Source organism: Lutjanus erythropterus, chromosome 14 (assembly GCF_056507025.1).
Source record: "Lutjanus erythropterus isolate fLutEry1 chromosome 14, fLutEry1.hap2, whole genome shotgun sequence".
Taxonomy (NCBI): domain Eukaryota; kingdom Metazoa; phylum Chordata; class Actinopteri; order Lutjaniformes; family Lutjanidae; genus Lutjanus; species Lutjanus erythropterus.
In genome coordinates, this window is record NC_139330.1 from 28,051,783 (window position 1) to 28,068,189 (window position 16,407).

At 39.1% G+C, this 16,407-nt stretch overlaps 1 protein-coding gene and 1 non-coding gene across 3 annotated transcripts; both read left to right on the forward strand.

The window, feature by feature from the left end:
• Positions 1-95: 95 nt before the first annotated feature.
• On the forward strand, positions 96-177 carry trnas-cga (transfer RNA serine (anticodon CGA)). Its single transcript has one exon. It is a non-coding gene; the product is annotated as a tRNA-Ser (tRNA).
• Positions 178-1,562: 1,385 nt separating this feature from the next.
• Positions 1,563-14,013, forward strand: gpr155b (G protein-coupled receptor 155b). Of its 2 annotated transcripts, none has more exons than XM_084736004.1 (20): positions 1,563-1,696; positions 2,237-2,452; positions 3,180-3,327; positions 3,858-3,987; positions 4,116-4,294; positions 4,527-4,679; positions 4,888-4,955; positions 5,390-5,561; positions 6,949-7,104; positions 7,308-7,391; positions 7,565-7,688; positions 7,804-7,888; positions 8,116-8,203; positions 8,323-8,578; positions 8,726-8,803; positions 9,337-9,497; positions 9,824-9,919; positions 10,402-10,466; positions 10,579-10,716; positions 12,068-14,013. In XM_084736004.1, exons 2-20 carry the CDS (start codon positions 2,289-2,291, stop codon positions 12,618-12,620), a joined length of 2,898 nt encoding a protein of 965 aa, XP_084592130.1. In that variant the 5' UTR covers positions 1,563-1,696; positions 2,237-2,288; the 3' UTR covers positions 12,621-14,013. The 2 variants fall into 2 exon arrangements, with proteins under 2 accessions (XP_084592130.1, XP_084592131.1); XM_084736005.1 differs by having other exon boundaries at positions 12,010-12,210.
• Positions 14,014-16,407: the final 2,394 nt, after the last annotated feature.

Sequence of the window (16,407 nt, forward strand, 5' to 3'; positions counted from 1 at the left end):
ATTGGCTGTGAGTACTGATTAAAAATAACGCCTTCATAGTTAGTAAGCAGAATTCCGATTCAGAGTTTTGAGATTGTTGAGGGCAGCATGTAGGAGCTGTGATGGCCGAGTGGTTAAGGCGTTGGACTCGAAATCCAATGGGGTCTCCCCGCGCAGGTTCAAATCCTGCTCACAGCGCTGAGTACCTCACATTTAATATGAGTAAGAGAAGAAATCTGCTATAAAAATCTGTCTGCAAACTCATTTCATGGATGTGACTCAGAAAAGCCTTATGATCACTGCAGAAGACTGCTTTGCTTTGCTGTTGTTCCTATTCCAGAATGGAAATATATAGTAGTAGTATGTAAAAATATGGGTATTGTTCTACAATAAAAATAACAATATACACAGAAAAAATAAAATATGTCCATCATACTAAATATATAATAACAGTGTAGATGATGCTGCTGATAAATGGGATCTATAAATGTATTAAAATGCAAGAATAGCATAAAAATTAATTATCATTTGAAATGTACCCTATAAATGACAGTATTGGACAGTTGAAGTATTACTGTAGGGTACAAGGGAGAAGAGTCTGCACACTGTGAGGCTGCAAATAAATAATTTAATGCTCTTTTAGGATATTCTCTTTAAGATTGTCAGATATCCTTCATACTCTGCAGTGAAATTATTTGTCTTGGACCTCCATTTTTTGGCCAGATTTGTTCACACTTGACCCCTCTTCTGCAGTTCAATTATTACATGAAAAAAATGCACAGTTAAGTGAGTATTGCACTGTTGAAAATATTTGTTATAAATAAATTATGGGCTCATGGAGGCTGATGGCAGTGAAATAAAATAAATCCAGTCTAATGACTCAATACCTGCCACTCCGAGAGAGGAGCTGGAGAGCTTGATCCTGAAAGAGAAACTTGCTTTATCTGTACTACAATTTTCAGGACGATGAGAGAAAAGTAGATATTTTGAATTGTGATAACATTACCTTAGGCAGAAAAAGACAATATTAAAACTCTCTTCAGGTTTACTTTATTTAAGGAACTGCTGCTTCTCAACTGAAGGAATATTATGACAGTATTTAACTGATGAATGACAAAATCACATGAACCACTTTACTATGAATAACATTTTAGTTAATATTTAACTACATAAAAGAAGAAATAAATAAATGTGAGTCACCATGTTTCAATATTTAACTAGGCTTTAATTTTAAAAATGATGTTTTCAAAGTACTAGGATTATTTATTTCATGGACCTTTTCTTATTATAGTGCCATTTTACTCATATCTTAGGCATGTTTATGTATTTGTTTGTTTTGTTTGTTTATTTATTTTATCTATTTATTTATTCATTTACTTTTGCATTTAGTTGCATTTATTTCATTTGGTGCGCTGCGTACATTGTAGCTGTTACGCTGCTACAAAACACTTTGAGGTCCCGAGATTTAATCATTACCCTTATCACATGAATGCAGCATCTCGTCGCCCGCTTTTATCCAATCACAAACAGAGTCTGAAGCGTATCTCGACAGTGATTGGATGAATCGGCTGTCAGACATCTTTCAGGGCGTCGCCACCCTCGGCAGCTGTCAGATTCAGGAGCTTCTCACAAACGGCAAAAACACGGGCTCGTCTGAACTACGAGAGAGGTGAACCTCGTACATATCGGAGCAGAGATGGTCTTCTGAGTAGCAAAGGTGAGCGCACATTTTTTAAACAAGTTATTTAGCATTAAATAATATATCAGTGCCAGATGTTGAAGGTCTTACCGTCATATTTAACTCACGCGATACATTCCCTGATGTTTTTAGCATACATCTAGCTAGCGCTAACGGTCAGCTGGTAGGGACAATGGAGGTGTCATGAAGTGCAGTCAGCTTGTTGTGCTGTTTAACGTGACATAACGGTGCAGTGTCGTTAGAGTGCATAAGTCTCCTGTCATTGAATGAAACGGGTTGACTTGGCTGTGCTAACTCAGCTAACGGTACGTTCAGGCACAGAGGCGTAAATAGGGATTTTTGGCACCCTGAGAGACTGTTACTCAGCCAACAGCTCCTCCTTCACCTTTTATATTAAAGCAATCAGTCTTGGTTTCTTTTGGGTTCTCTCCAGCGGGTAGACATTCACTTTCTCACTCTCATCCTCTGCTCTCTAACATTAGAGTATAGTTATATCTCTATCTTGCCTGTTTTCATTTACTACTTATTGTGCATTTCCTTCCTTGCCTTTCTCTCCAGAGTGCTGATATCCCCCAGCCACTTCCTTGACCACTGTGTCCCCCATCCCATCATGACCATGGAGACCACCAACAACTACGTGCTGATCCATGGGAAGAACATATCCCATAATAATCTGGTGGGCTCTGCTGCGGTGCCCCACATGTCCATCGACAAGCTTTTCCCAGCTCTCCTTGAATGCTTTGGCATCATATTGTGTGGCTACATAGCTGGCAGGTAGGACTGGGACAGTTAAACGTCTTGTTAGGGCCATGTAAACTGACTCTTTTAAGCAAGTGCAAAACAAACAGCAGCCCTCAACCAAATGTTCAGTCAGTTTTACAGATGAGCATGTTAAGGTTGCTGTATACAGGAAATCTGGAGATACCCAATGAAAACACTGGGAATATCTGGGCAGATAGATTATTGGCTCAGAATGGGACATTAATATTAGTATATGTCATATATTATATCATATTATTATTCATTATTTTTCTGTAATTAAAATTAAAATGATAAATTATTATAAATTATAAATTACATCCAACAAATATTGGCAATATTAATAATTATTTTGAAAGAATATGAAAAAAACAGTAATTTGAATTTGTGAAGTTTTTGATGTACTTCATTAGGAAAAACGAAGGAACATATGAAGAGCCAGAACTGTTCTTTGTTTTTGTTGTAATAATGACATGATTTAGATTTTGTTTGGTCAGAGCTATGAAATATTATCCATCTTTACTCACTACATTTTAGGCTTTTTTATCCTGCATAATAGGATGAATAACAGGTTTATGTGAAGTTAACGGTTATCTGTATCGGCCTTGATAAGCAGATAATTTGTGGTTATCAGTATCGGCTATATCTTGCATCTCTAGAGAAAATGAAAATGACAAGTGAACAACAACTGTGGCCTTTACAGTATGTATGTTTGTGGCTATTTTTTCACTCCTACCTATAGGGCAGATATCATCCCAGAGAGCCAGGCAAAGGGTTTGGGCAACTTTGTGTCTAAGTTTGCTCTTCCAGCTCTGCTTTTTAAAAACATGGTGCTGCTGGACTTTGGAGATGTCATCTGGGCGTTTCTCTGGAGTGTCCTGGTCGCTAAGGTTGGTATCTGTACATCAACATTTGAGACGGATTGTGATGAATTCTTTGTGGAAGTCTTTAAAGGTGCTATATGCAACATTCACTGCCACTAGAGGTTGCAGTAGATCACCAGAATCTCAGTCTAAAACAAGTGTACGCTTCGGTAAAGTTTAGAAAAAGAAAAATAAGTGACATCTTAACATATCTTTGCTCACAAAACTCAGATATGGCTCCAGATTATGTTACGATTGACTGTCACAAAAGGACTTTACTTAGTGTAAACTGCTGTGATCACTGTCCTCTTGCTGCAGAAAATGGTCCCATGATCACACGCTTAACATGTGGGTTAGAACATCAAGAAGGACGAGAAGGACTCAGAGAAGAGTGCCGTCATTCTCTGCTCAGGACGCCTTCCCTCCACTATATATTTACATTGCAAAAAGTGTTTGCTGACATCTAGTGAGGAATGTCGTATATTGCACCTTTAAGAAGTCGTGAGACCAAACAAATAAACACAACCTGACTTTGATGCTCCCCATCGTGTGTATAGGTGACAGTGTTTGTGCTGGTGTGTGTGCTCACTCTGATGGTGGCCAGTCCAGACAGCAGATACAGCAAGGCTGGCCTGTACGCCATCTTTGCTACGCAGAGCAATGACTTTGCCTTAGGATACCCCATAGGTGAGGCTCACACAAAACACTGGTGCTGATATATACTCCTCATACAAGTTTTCAGTTAAGGACAAATACTGTTTTTAAGACACAAAGAGTGTGCATTCCTCTGTCTCTCTCTGTCTGTATATTTGTAGTTGATGCTTTGTATCGGAGCACGTATCCAGAGTACCTCCAGTACATCTATCTAGTCGCCCCGGTCTCCCTCATGCTCCTCAATCCCATCGGCTTTGCTCTTTGTGAGGTACAGAAGTGGAGGCAAGCCAGCCATTCACATCACAGCACCCTTGGCATCGTGGGAGTTGTAGTCCTACAGGTATTGTAAAACAGTGCAGGTGTTGTTAAGGTGAATAACAAACAGTAGCCAGTATAATATACGTTTACTCAATTAAATCGTTCTGTACTTTTTCTCTGAAATGAAAAGCAGCAGGTAACGCCACGCACAGGCGCTGCTCTAGCATGTAATGTGAACAAGTGTGACAAAATTTAAGTCAGACTTGGAAGATCTTTTGCACTGTGTTTTAAAGCGTCTTTCTGTCACTCTGCAGGTGTTGAAGAACCCAGTAGTATTCATGGTGATCATAGGAATCATCGCCCACTTTGTTCTGGGTCAGCAGATCCCTGCTGTTCTATCAGAGTTCATAGATGGCCTGGCGAACTCTTTTGGAGGGGCGGCCTTGTTTTACCTCGGCCTCACTATGGTGAGTTTTGTTTTGCCCAGTCTTTTGCAATTTTGATTTGGTTAAGCACATTTAGCTTAATCGTATTTCATTTTGATGTACTACTTTAAAGTCTTTTTTTTTTGTTGAGTATAATTTATTTGTTTGCATATTTCCAACAATTTTGAATCCAGTATGTAAATAAGAGGGATGTTATCGGAGTAGAGTAACCTCTCTGTTTCTGTGGCAGGTCGGCCAGCTTAGAAAACTAACCAGAGACACTGGAGTTGCCTTGATTCTCCTCATCACAGCCAAACTGTAAGTGGGACTGGGATGGTGGTGTGCATTTCAGACGTGCAGGGCAGAAACTGCACGCATGCAGAAACAGGATCTATACACATACATTAAAAGCAGAGCCTAAATGATGTGTCAGTTGGCCAGTATTAACTGAGATAGCTTCATAGGTAGGATTTTATGTATGGTGTAGGTTTAATATATATAATTTTTATACACAAATGTTTGATAACCACTGCAAAACTGTTTGTGTATGTTCTGTATTCTGCATACCATAATTAAAAAAAATCAGCCTATATATATGTGTGTACATAGGTGAAGGGGACAGATGATCAGAAACACTTCAGTACAACGCATGAGAATAATCAAAAAATTGAATGACTGTAAAATTTAGATCTGCTTAAACAATTGGTGAAAATGAAGTGTTATAGATTTATATTCTGTCTCTGTCTCTCCAGCCTGGTGATGCCGTTGGTTTGTAAAGACATGGTGGACATACTGGATGTAGGAGTGAACAGCACGAGTGCCAACCACACTAGTTTGTCTAACTTTGCTTTCCTGTATGGAGTTTTTCCAACTGCACCGAGTGTGGCCATCTATGCTGGACACTACAACATGGAGCTAGAGGTGGTGAGTACATTTGATGCAGTTTAGGAACAGTTCAGTTCAGGCAAGCTTTGTGCAATGCATGAAACAGGACTAGAAAAAGAAGAGCCTCCTGCTTACTTTAAAACATCTTAATCTTTGAAGCATGGCACCACCATGGCAAATCTCCTGGTCAGATGGTCACATGACAAGAATAAGCCATGAAAGGATCACACACACACACACACACACACACACACACACACACACACACACACACACACACACACAGAGAGGCCAAGAAAATTCCAATTCCTTGCTAGAAGTCTGCCATTGAACTGTTTCAACTGTATTTGCGCTACTCTGTAATCATCCCTGACATGATGACAACACCCAGTTACATTCTTCCACTCCACTTACATCTAAGAGTAAATTTTTCAGATTTGATTAACTTTAGCCAATAATATTCACTATCAACATGGACATCAGAACCCTCAAGCTTTTTTAAGTGTTTGGTGTGTCAGAGCAAGCTGAGAGAAGTTTGAGAGTCTGAATTATGTCAGAGGAACTTGCAGCAAAAGCGAGCTTTGTTTGCTAATTGCTGACTAGTATTTTTGTCCACATACATCCTACTGTATTAGCTGTATTTTATTTATTGTTTGTCATTAGTTTCATCAGCAAAAAAGGTGGAAGAAAACCATTTTCTTAATTTTTTTGTGTAGATTAAAAAGTGATTATATCTTCTGAAGGTTATTCTTTCCATTTTAGACAATTTCCAATTCTGTTAAGGCAGTTTTTGAATTCATATCTTCAGATACAGGTTCACACACAGTATATTAAAATCTGTATCAGAGCTGCAACAATTCATTGATTAATCACTTAGTTGTCAACTATTAAATTAATTGCAAACTATTCTGATAATGGATAAATCATTTTGAGTATTTTTTTAAAAGAAAAAGTGATCAACACGCTTTTCATCATTTTTTGACATTTGGATGAATGGACCAACAACTAATTGTTTAATCAAGAAAATGATCGGCAGATTATCAATCCAAAGAAAACTATTTGCAAACCATTTGGGTAATCCATCCATCAAACTGTTTCAGTCATTTTCAAGCAAAAACTGCCAAACATTTGCTGATTCCAGCTTCTAAAATGTGAGGATTTGTCACTTTTCTTTGATGTTTATGACAGCGAATGAATAATCTTCGGGTTTTGGTTGGACAAAAGTTGATCACTTTGGGCTCCAGGAAATTGTAACGAGCGTTTTTCACATTACTAAACAGTTAATGGATTAATCATGAAAATAATCTGCAGATTCATGAAAATAGTTTAAATTGCCGCCCTCATTTGTATACAGATTACATGTTAACATCAGTTAGTGTTATGCCTTGTGTTTTTAAATTTCTTTGTCTCTCTGCCCTTCCCTCAGGTAACATCAGGGATGGTAATCAGTACATTTCTGTCTGCGCCGATCATGTACGTGTCGGCCTGGTTGTTAACAATCCCTCTAATGGACCCGACTCCCCTGGTCACAGAACTTGAAAACGTTAGCTTCAACATCAGCATTGTCAGCCTCGTAGCACTGGTAAGTATGATTACAGACACATCCTGGAGTTAGACCAGTGTTCTTCAGTCCCCAGTAAACCTTAGAGGAAGGAATACTGAAATACTGATCACAAAAAAAAGAGATGTGAACAGCACCAGAAAAACAATTTTCCAAATATGTTACAGTGATTTCCAAAAGACAGTAATAAAAATGTGTGATTATGTGCCTGTTTCTTCTCTCAGGTGTGGACCATTGTGGTGATGTTGCTAAGCAGGAAATTTAACAGACTTCCTCACCTCTTTGCCTTAAATCTTTTCCTGGCTCAGGTCAGTCTCCAGTCACAACTCAAGAGATTTCCTGTGAGGTGTTGTAGAGCATTGTGCATCGCCAGTGATGATATTTGGATACAATTTTTGGTGTTTCTGTTAACTGAGCACATTGACTCCTCACATTCACATTCTGATTCTACCTTAACATGTTGTGCTGTTCTCGGCTCTAGTTTTTAGTGTGTGTCAGTATGATCCTGTGGAACTTCTTGGTGAAAAACGAGGATAATTTGCTCGGCAAAATTCTCACCTTCACTCTTCTCTATGGGTCTCTGTACAGCACCTACATCTGGACAGGTAAGTGGGTATATTTGTGATATTGTAGTTGACTCAGTACTAAAATTAAGTGTGTTTATTATGTACACACTGGTGCTTGCAAGTAAATGCTTTGTTCTGTTTTTTTTTTTTGCAGGTTTAATCCCTCTCTGTCTGGCTCTGACTAACAGAGATGATCTGCTGAGACTCCGACCAGGAGTATTCATGATTTTGGGTTGGGGGTAGGTCAACACACCCAAACACCTCCAAGACTTTTCTGAAAAACTTTGAAATCTTTGTTGTTTTAACAATAACTTTTAACAATAACTAGATCACTGCATCCAAAATGTTTTCAAAACAAAAATGTCTTTTGCCACAGATTGATTATTAGACTGGAATTTCAGATGCCCATTAACGAACACACAAAAACTGTAGGAACGACATTGTGTGTTTTTTTGTGTGTGTATAGGGTTCCCTTCCTGATGGTTGGAGGTCTTCTGATATCAGGAGAGAGGACTGACAGCATAGACTCTGCCTTCTTCTACGGCAGAGCTCAGGTTAACAGAACGCCTGCTGCGATTTTGCATTTTATTCTCTATTTCACTCTGTACTGTAACTGTGTATCTCCCTTTCCATCCAGGGCATCATATTCATGTTCTGTTCTCTGTTACTCCAGATAATCAGCACAGCGGTGGTGCTTGCAGTCAGCCTGGTGCTTGGTGCGATATCTCTGATGGGTCTCAGCCAGGGAGACAGGGAGCAGAGAGGCTACCAGGCCCTGAGCAGAGCTGCTGTTACAGGCATCAGTGATGAGGTGAGGGCCCCTGTTGGCCTGGATGATCAACAACAACAACAACAACAACAACAACAACAACAACAACAACAACAGCAGCCACTGAGTGCAAATTCACCTGTCTGCAGCATCAATTCAGGTAACTCTATTTTGAGCCAGTTACCTTTGGTTTATTGAATTGAAAGCAGTCTGTTGGTAAATTTTGTTTTTCCGAAAACTCATTTACATTTATGCCTGAATGAAACTGAAAGCTGCACAAAATCTGAATTTTTCTGTGTGTTTCCAGACCTCCACAGTTTCTCTCCTCTTCAGACTTTACCTGACATGATAGCCAGCACACAGAGGGAGCACACAAACAGCACAGGTAACAAACGCACATTTGATCGTTTAGTTTTCCATCTATTCAGTGCAAATTTTTACATTTTATTTTGCATGCATGGAAAAGATATTAAACATATTATTTGGTTGCAAAAATAAGTTAAGTAGATCTTTTCAAAAAAGATAGATATTGTAACTAGTACATTTATGTGTGCTTTTTTATAGTGATGGAGATTAGTGTGTTTTATTTTCCAACATAAAAATGTAAGTTTGTGCAGTTGAATTAAGCCCTGCTGTCTGTCACTAATGTATCTAAATCAAGCCAAACCAACACAGAAACCAAAGCAAGGTGCTAGCAATGGTCTGTATAATAAAATAAAGAATTGAGATTAATTTTACACATTCATAACTGAGTACTGGAAAAGTCAAAATGAATGTATCAAACATCTGAAGGTATGTTTTAAGTGTGATGACAGCCATGCAGCGATGTAGAACAGCATGAAAATTTCTGGTGTGACAGAAGGAACTTCTCCAGTGACCCTCGACTGAAACACAAGTTCTGTGTCTTTTCCTCTGTAGGCCACAGTGGGGCGCTGTGTGACGCCCAGCAGCAGCAGCAGGGTCCTTCCTCCTCTGAGCAGCCACTGAACCTGCCGCCTCCTGGGCCTCCAAACACAGATGACAAACAGACAGTCAGACATGTTCTGCTCTGTCTGCTGCTCTTTGTCAGCCTGCTAGCGGTGAGGATAAAATATTTATTAAGACTGTGTATGTGAATGTGTGGGGGTAATTAGCAAATTAGCAGGAAGTAAAAAAGGAGTGAAATCACACATAGACATTTTCTAGATACTTGATGCATGTTAATGCTGGTGGAAGGACAGTGTTTTCCACTGTTTATTGAGGTGATGGCGGGCTGCATTCAGGTAGGATACCCAACATATATATATAATGATATATAATTTGAGAAATAATCAGTCTGACTTGTTCATAAAGTTGAAACTAAAATGTAGACTGCAAAGATAAATGTCCTGATGTCTGATTTGTCAATGTCTCTGTCTGTCCATAGAACCTGTCCAGCTGTCTGTGGTGGCTGTTCAACAAAGACCCAGGAAGACTTTATCTTGAGCTGCAGTTCTTCTGTGCAGTGGCAAACTATGGACAGGTAGCATAGAGTCTGTCGTTGTCACAAAAAGCGTTAACACGTTTATTCATTTGAATGCTGCACTTTTTTTTCACTTGTTCTGTTTAAACCTGTTTTTTCTGCACAGTTGCATTGTTTCTGACTCATGTGATTCAAACATACCAGAAAAATAGCACTTTAAAGTCCAAAAGCCAAAATATATTGAAAAAAGACAGATGTACACTTTTTTTATCCAACAAAATATTCACCTTTAATCCACATTTGCTGGTGTTTAGCCTCTCATTTTATTTTCACTGCAGTGTAAAAATTAATCCTCAAATTGAGGATATTGTTCAAGGATTGAAGTTTTTTAGGGCGATTATGTCATAAAATATGACCTTGGACATTCAAAAACTTCAACAGAAGCTTTGATTGTAAAAACAGAAAACAAGATAATCAGTACAGCCTTGTGTTTAATTATAACTACAACTGTAAATACACAGTTGTCTTTTTCTGTATCTCAGGGTTTCCTGTCATTTGGGATCTTTGGTCTGGACAGACACTTGATCATCCTGCCTTTTAAAAAGAGGTGAGACGTCTCGATTAACGGCAAGTTGTGTGACGTATCCTTCATGGTTTCCTTGTGACCCAATAATCAAATGAGACACACAGAAGTGGAATAATGTTGGTGTGTGTGTTAGGTTGCTCGGGCTGTGGCAGGGCCGGGACAGTGATGATTTGAGTCCCTCAGGTGTACCAGAGGAGGTCAGGCTCACCTGCACCCAGTTTGTCCGCTACCACAAAGACCAGTGTGTAGAAAACATAGTACACACTCGCAGGTACGAGTACTAGTTTGTGTGAGTTCTGTCTGTGTGTTTGCACGCATCTTCTCTTTGGAAAGCACACGTAAATATGTGTGTATGATTCGATTTTAAATTCCTTTTTGTATAATCTGCTTGTCGTCTTTGTTGTTGTTGTTGTTGTTGTTGTTGTGTTTTCTGTTAAACTTAAGTTTGTAGAAAGTAAATGAGCATGGGGATCCATCTAGCTTTGATTTAGTACTGTTTTGGATCTGAACTGCTTGCTGTCTCCCTGCAAGATGAATTCTGACCCTGTTCATTTCCACATTGTTACAGTTGGGGTTTTATTTTGTTCTCCTTTGATATTTTTGATGATTTTTCTCTGCAACCCTCTTCGCATGTTATCTATCTGTTGCTATATTTTGCTGCCATTGCTCATGTTATCCATCCAAGTAGTTCTTCAAACAAATTCAAGTTGAACCATTAGACATTAATGTATGTTGTACCTTTTAATGTTTACCCTGGTTTGCAGTGTCTGCCTAATTGCAGATATAAGTAATTATATAGATATAAGTTAGCTGTGACTGCTGACATTGCAATGCAACTATTTTACTTTTCAGTGTTGCAGGCTATAGGAATAGCCTGATTATTTAAGGTCCAGTGTGTAAGGTTTACACACACTGTATAACATTAATAATAATAATGATGATAAACTTTATTTTTATAGGACTTTTCAATACACAGTTACAAAGCTGTATACAATAAAATCAGAACACATTTAAAACAAAAGCAAATGTTCTAAAAAACTGAACACGTTATCAACACAAGGAGAGTAAAACTACAGAGTCAATAAAAAGTCATTTTTAAAAACTGGGTGATTTAAAAGATGAGATAAAGGTTGCTGCCCTGATCTCCTCAGGCACGTTGTTCCACAGTCTCTGCGCTCTGATTGCAAATGTTTATGTACAAATGTCAATCTTGGAACAACTAGCAATGACACAGCTGTGATCATAATTGGCTCAACTGAAAATTATAAATAAAATTAGATTATATTTCCCTTTTTTTATTTTTTTTAGTGCTGAATATGAATTTTAACCATTCTGCTCCAAAAATTTACTACTTAACTAAACCACTTTCTGGATCTTTATGAGTCCTGGGTGCTGTTCTTTTCTTTTATTCTAACACATAAAATGCTTACCACTGTTTATTTCCCCCTTCTCCTCTTTATTAATGCTTGTTCTTTCTTTTCTTTCCTTCATATTTCCTTTGTTTCCTCCCTGCTTCCCTTTGCCTGCCCTTTACCTCTTTGGTTCCACCTCTATCACTCCAAAGTGGCTCAGGGGAGAGTGTGAGCGCTTCGACAGGTGAATCCTTCCTCTGATAATGACAGGTTTGGAGGAGGACATGGACTGGAGGAGGAGGAAGCTTTGAGACATTCCCCCTCCCATCAGCCCCAGCACCTGCACCCAAATCAGGATTCTCAGGAGGCGCAGAATCGGCTCCAGATTCACCAAAGTCACGATCCAGCTGAATCCTGTGCCCAGTGTTCGCTTCCATCCCGACCCTGGTTTGAGTCTGAGAATGAACACCGAGCACATATTTCCAACTCTGATATCCTAGCGGAGACGATTTCCCAGTTCCAGCCTAACCAAGCTCACGACCCAGCTAATCCCCACCACCTACACCAGCATGATCCCCGTCAACACCCCCGGCCCCGTTTTGTAAGTGCGTTTCGGGGCAGTGACTTGGTGGACTGGCTGGTTGAGCGGGGCCTGTGCGCCGGGCGAGCCGAGGCCCAGCTGTACGGCGTTCGACTTCAGCTGGGAGGAGTGTTAGATCACCTGACGGGTCGGCACAGCTTCAGGGATGAGCCCACCCTGTTGTACTACTTCACACAGGGGAGAGAGAGGGGGGGAGGGGAGGAGTGGTCCCAGATCATGTGAGAAGAAGTGAGGAGGAAGGATGTGAAAGGAGGAAGGAGGAGGAGGAGAAGGGGAGAAAGATGAGACAGAAAAGGAGGACGGTCCAAGCAGCAACCACCATGGCTGACTGCCAAAGCAGAAGTGCCTTATGGTGCAGTTTTTACAACAACCACTAGATACTGTCTTAAGTTTTTATAGTATTAAAGTTAAAGGGATAGTTTGGATTATTTGAAGTGGGATAGTATGAGATACCTGTTGATAGTCAGTGTATTACCCTCAGTAGTTTGTAGAAGCAGAGATGAGTATCAGCAGAGAGGCTAAACAATATACCGCTGTGCACAGGGTCAGCAACAAAATGTATTTTAGCCACTTACAAAAAGGCCCACTGAAGACAATCAATATCAGTTGAAGTGTTCGCTATATTTAGAATATTTTTAGCGATTGACCTTGCAAGCCGACAGTCTTTTCCGATGGGAAATTGCAGTTTGACCTTGCAGGACACTGGAGTTTCTTTGTCAGTTTCTTTGTGTTATTGTGTGACTCAGTTGTTTTAAAAAATTAGACACACAATGATAAACGAAGCTGACCAATCATGGCAATGGTAGACCAGCAACTCCCATGATCTTCAAGGCTGATTTTGCAAAAGGAGCCTGATTGAGTGAGAAAAAAACTGTTCTAAAATAACAGTGTTTTCTTGTTGGAAAAGGCTGTCTGATGGCAAGATAATATAGCATACACTTATATGATTTTTTTTCCCCCATTTTTTTTTAGGTGTGGCTTTTTTAGGTTTTGCTCCTGACTGTCCACAGCAGTACATTGCTTAGCTTGGATCCCACTTCAAATAATCCGAACTATCCCTTTAAGTGGTATGTTTGAAGGTGCTTTTGTTTTGATTCATGGATTTCTTAGGCTATCCATGACGGTTGCTGCTTTCTTGTCCAGATGACACATCACCCACATTTGAAAATATCTGACTCCAGCTGCTGAAAGGCTTCATTACAAGTTCCTTACTTAAAAATGACTAGTGGCATGAGAGTTATTATACATATGACAGAGCAAACTGACAGAGAAAAACTGTTTTGGTTGGGTTGTGGAGACAGATGAGAAATAACAACAAGGGAAAGAAAAGGAAACAAGCGCTCCCTGCTAGAACTTCAATCTTCTGGCTCTGGACCAAGTCTTCTTCACTCCTCTTAATGCTCTTCTTTCACAGCCTTTTGATTTTAGTCACCTCCAGATGCGAACAGAAAATTGATTTTTCATCTTCTTTTCTTCAAAATTTCTGTGGGCCAATAAATTCACATTTTCAACATGCGAAGGACAAATAAGCTTTGTTTTAAAGACATCTTGCCATTCATCAGCCTGACGTCCTCAGATATTGTATTATTTATGTGACATTTACGTGCAAGTGGTGAGAAGAAAAAAGCAGACTAGTTAACTGATACTGCTGTATGTTTGCTCTTAGCCAATGAGCTGCAGGGCTGCTCACTGAAAGCCAATGGGGTTCTTGCCTGCTCGTTCTGTTTTATGTTGTCATGTTTTCTTTCAGATGAAAGAATCTGCCTGTTAACTTCAGTGTCTGATATTTTGCACGCTGTGTCTTTTAACCACTCCGGTCTACAGTGACTACTTGCATGAACTCGGAGCAGTACAGACTTCTGCTCAGCACTGAACTTTTTTGCACTGACTGAATACTAACATTCTTCACATTTTCAAATGTATGCAACTCACTGGATATTTTCCTTGTGACGATGCTGCGAAGGATGTTTGTTTATCTTTGCATTGTGTAATTGTGTTGCTGCTGTCAATCTGAAACATTTGTTCTGGACTGATCGTGGTGACATCATTCACATAATGCCAGAATGCAGCCCCGGCCAGACCTGAACTCACGTTACTTATTTGCAAACAAGCTAAACTCCTAAAATAAATGAAAAGAACTCAAAAGAAATTTTAGAAATTCACAAGAGCCCTTCATGTAAAACTCCATTTGAGTCTTTTGTTTTATCTTGATACAACCGATAAAGTCACCAGTTTGAGATTTAAGTCTGAATTCTGAGTTTAAACTCAAAATTCTGACTTTAATCTCAGATTTAAACTCAAAATTGCAAATACATTTTTCTCATGTGGCCCTAATCCTTTTCCATATACACTAGCTTACACTATACACAAAGTTTCAGAGTCTAGGCTGCAAGTTTAAAACTACTACTGAACCTTTTTAGTGTGTTTGGCTCCCACTGAGCGACTGCCAGAACTAATTACACTACAACTATTGTTTGCCTGTTGTGTTGCTGCTGATTTGTGATATTGTTACTATGAAGTTTACAGTGTGTTGGCAGGGCTGTAGAGGATAGATGGTAGTATATGCACATATGCACTGATGCTGTGATTTAAATTTTCTGTTGCTTTGTTAGTAGTGACATCTGGACAGCGAGGTCGACCCAGAGTAACACCTGACCCCTGAGGCGTAAAAGATATATTTCTCTGTTCACTCTTCACTCTCTGGATCAGTTTTGTTCCTCACAGTCCTCCCAGAAACTACTTATGTGCATATATGTCCATCTGTGTGTCCTCTGCCAACTGCCACCACATTAAGTTAATGCAGTTCACACCAGGTCCTTGTGTTTACTGAGTTGTTAAATGAGTTGAGTGCCTGCCCATGCCGATGTGAAGATGTGTGTATGTATGTGTTTGTGTGCATGAGCAAAAATGTGATGTGTGTGTAAGTGTAGTAAAGCACTGAGAGAAGAAGAGAGATTTTAATGAGTTGTAACTGTGTGCTGTTGGACAGGATCCGTATAAATGTAAGAAATTTTGTTTCAAGTGTGTTGCTGTAAATCATTCAGGGTAAATGACTGTGTGACTATAAGAAAGGCACAAATAAACTACTGATTGCATCCAAAATCCCACACTGTATCTACACTGACTGTAATTCAAAGTTGAACCCCAGAAAAAAAACAACAGTCAACACTCAATGCAAATTTTATTATATTTTTTCACATTCCACAAAAAAAATGCACCTGTCAGATAAAAAAGAAAAAGATTTTGTCTCCCCTGAGCAGACTGGAGTAGTTTTTTCTTTATCTCTTTTTGGTCAAAGACGAGGAGAACAAAAATCTGTCATCCTGAGACCTAAACAAAGCCCTTTAAAACTTAAAGCAACATTAACACCACCACAAACATTTTTATTTGCCACTGTAGTTATCAGACTGCCTCCGCATTGTGCTGATGATTTTTTTATTAAGTTCATATTTTGTACATGTATGTTTTATTACAAGAAAGAGAAAAACTGTTGGGAAGTGAACACCAGATAAAAACAGATTATTTGGCACTTTTTGACATTCAAGAACCTCAGAGGAACCAACAGGGTTTTCCCTGTTTGTGTCGAGAGCAGCCAGACTGACAAATAAAAATGTGACTCCACTCCAAACTGTAAAAAACTTCACAACACTGTCAGCCTACAATAGAAGATTTGATATCCAAAATACTACAGATACATTTGAAAAAAAGATTCATTATTTGTGAAATACTTCTAAAATATAGAGTAGATGAAGTTACTCCTTCTACTTATGTTTTTTTAACTAGTATTTAAGACTATTCCCTACAGACTCTCTGCTCTGCAAAATACTTATTTTAGAAAATAAATACTACAGTTCCAAACTTAACAGTACATCAGTTAGACTGAGAGCAACAGGCATAAAGTGCAACACCACACAGGGAAAATCCTGCACTTTTCATGTGGATTTACAATCAGTGTTTAGGGTAAGTGTAGTCAGTTGAATAAATTCCTCAGTGCTGGTTTATCAGACAA

Bases quoted from the DNA above. Each gene is read 5' to 3' on its own strand.
- gpr155b (XM_084736004.1), top strand. From the start codon at position 2,289: ATGACCATGGAGACCACCAACAACTACGTGCTGATCCATGGGAAGAAC. The intron at 5,562-6,948 runs GTGAGTACATTT...CCCTTCCCTCAG, and splicing joins ACAACATGGAGCTAGAGGTG to GTAACATCAGGGATGGTAAT. The intron at 8,579-8,725 runs GTAACTCTATTT...GTGTGTTTCCAG, and splicing joins TGTCTGCAGCATCAATTCAG to ACCTCCACAGTTTCTCTCCT.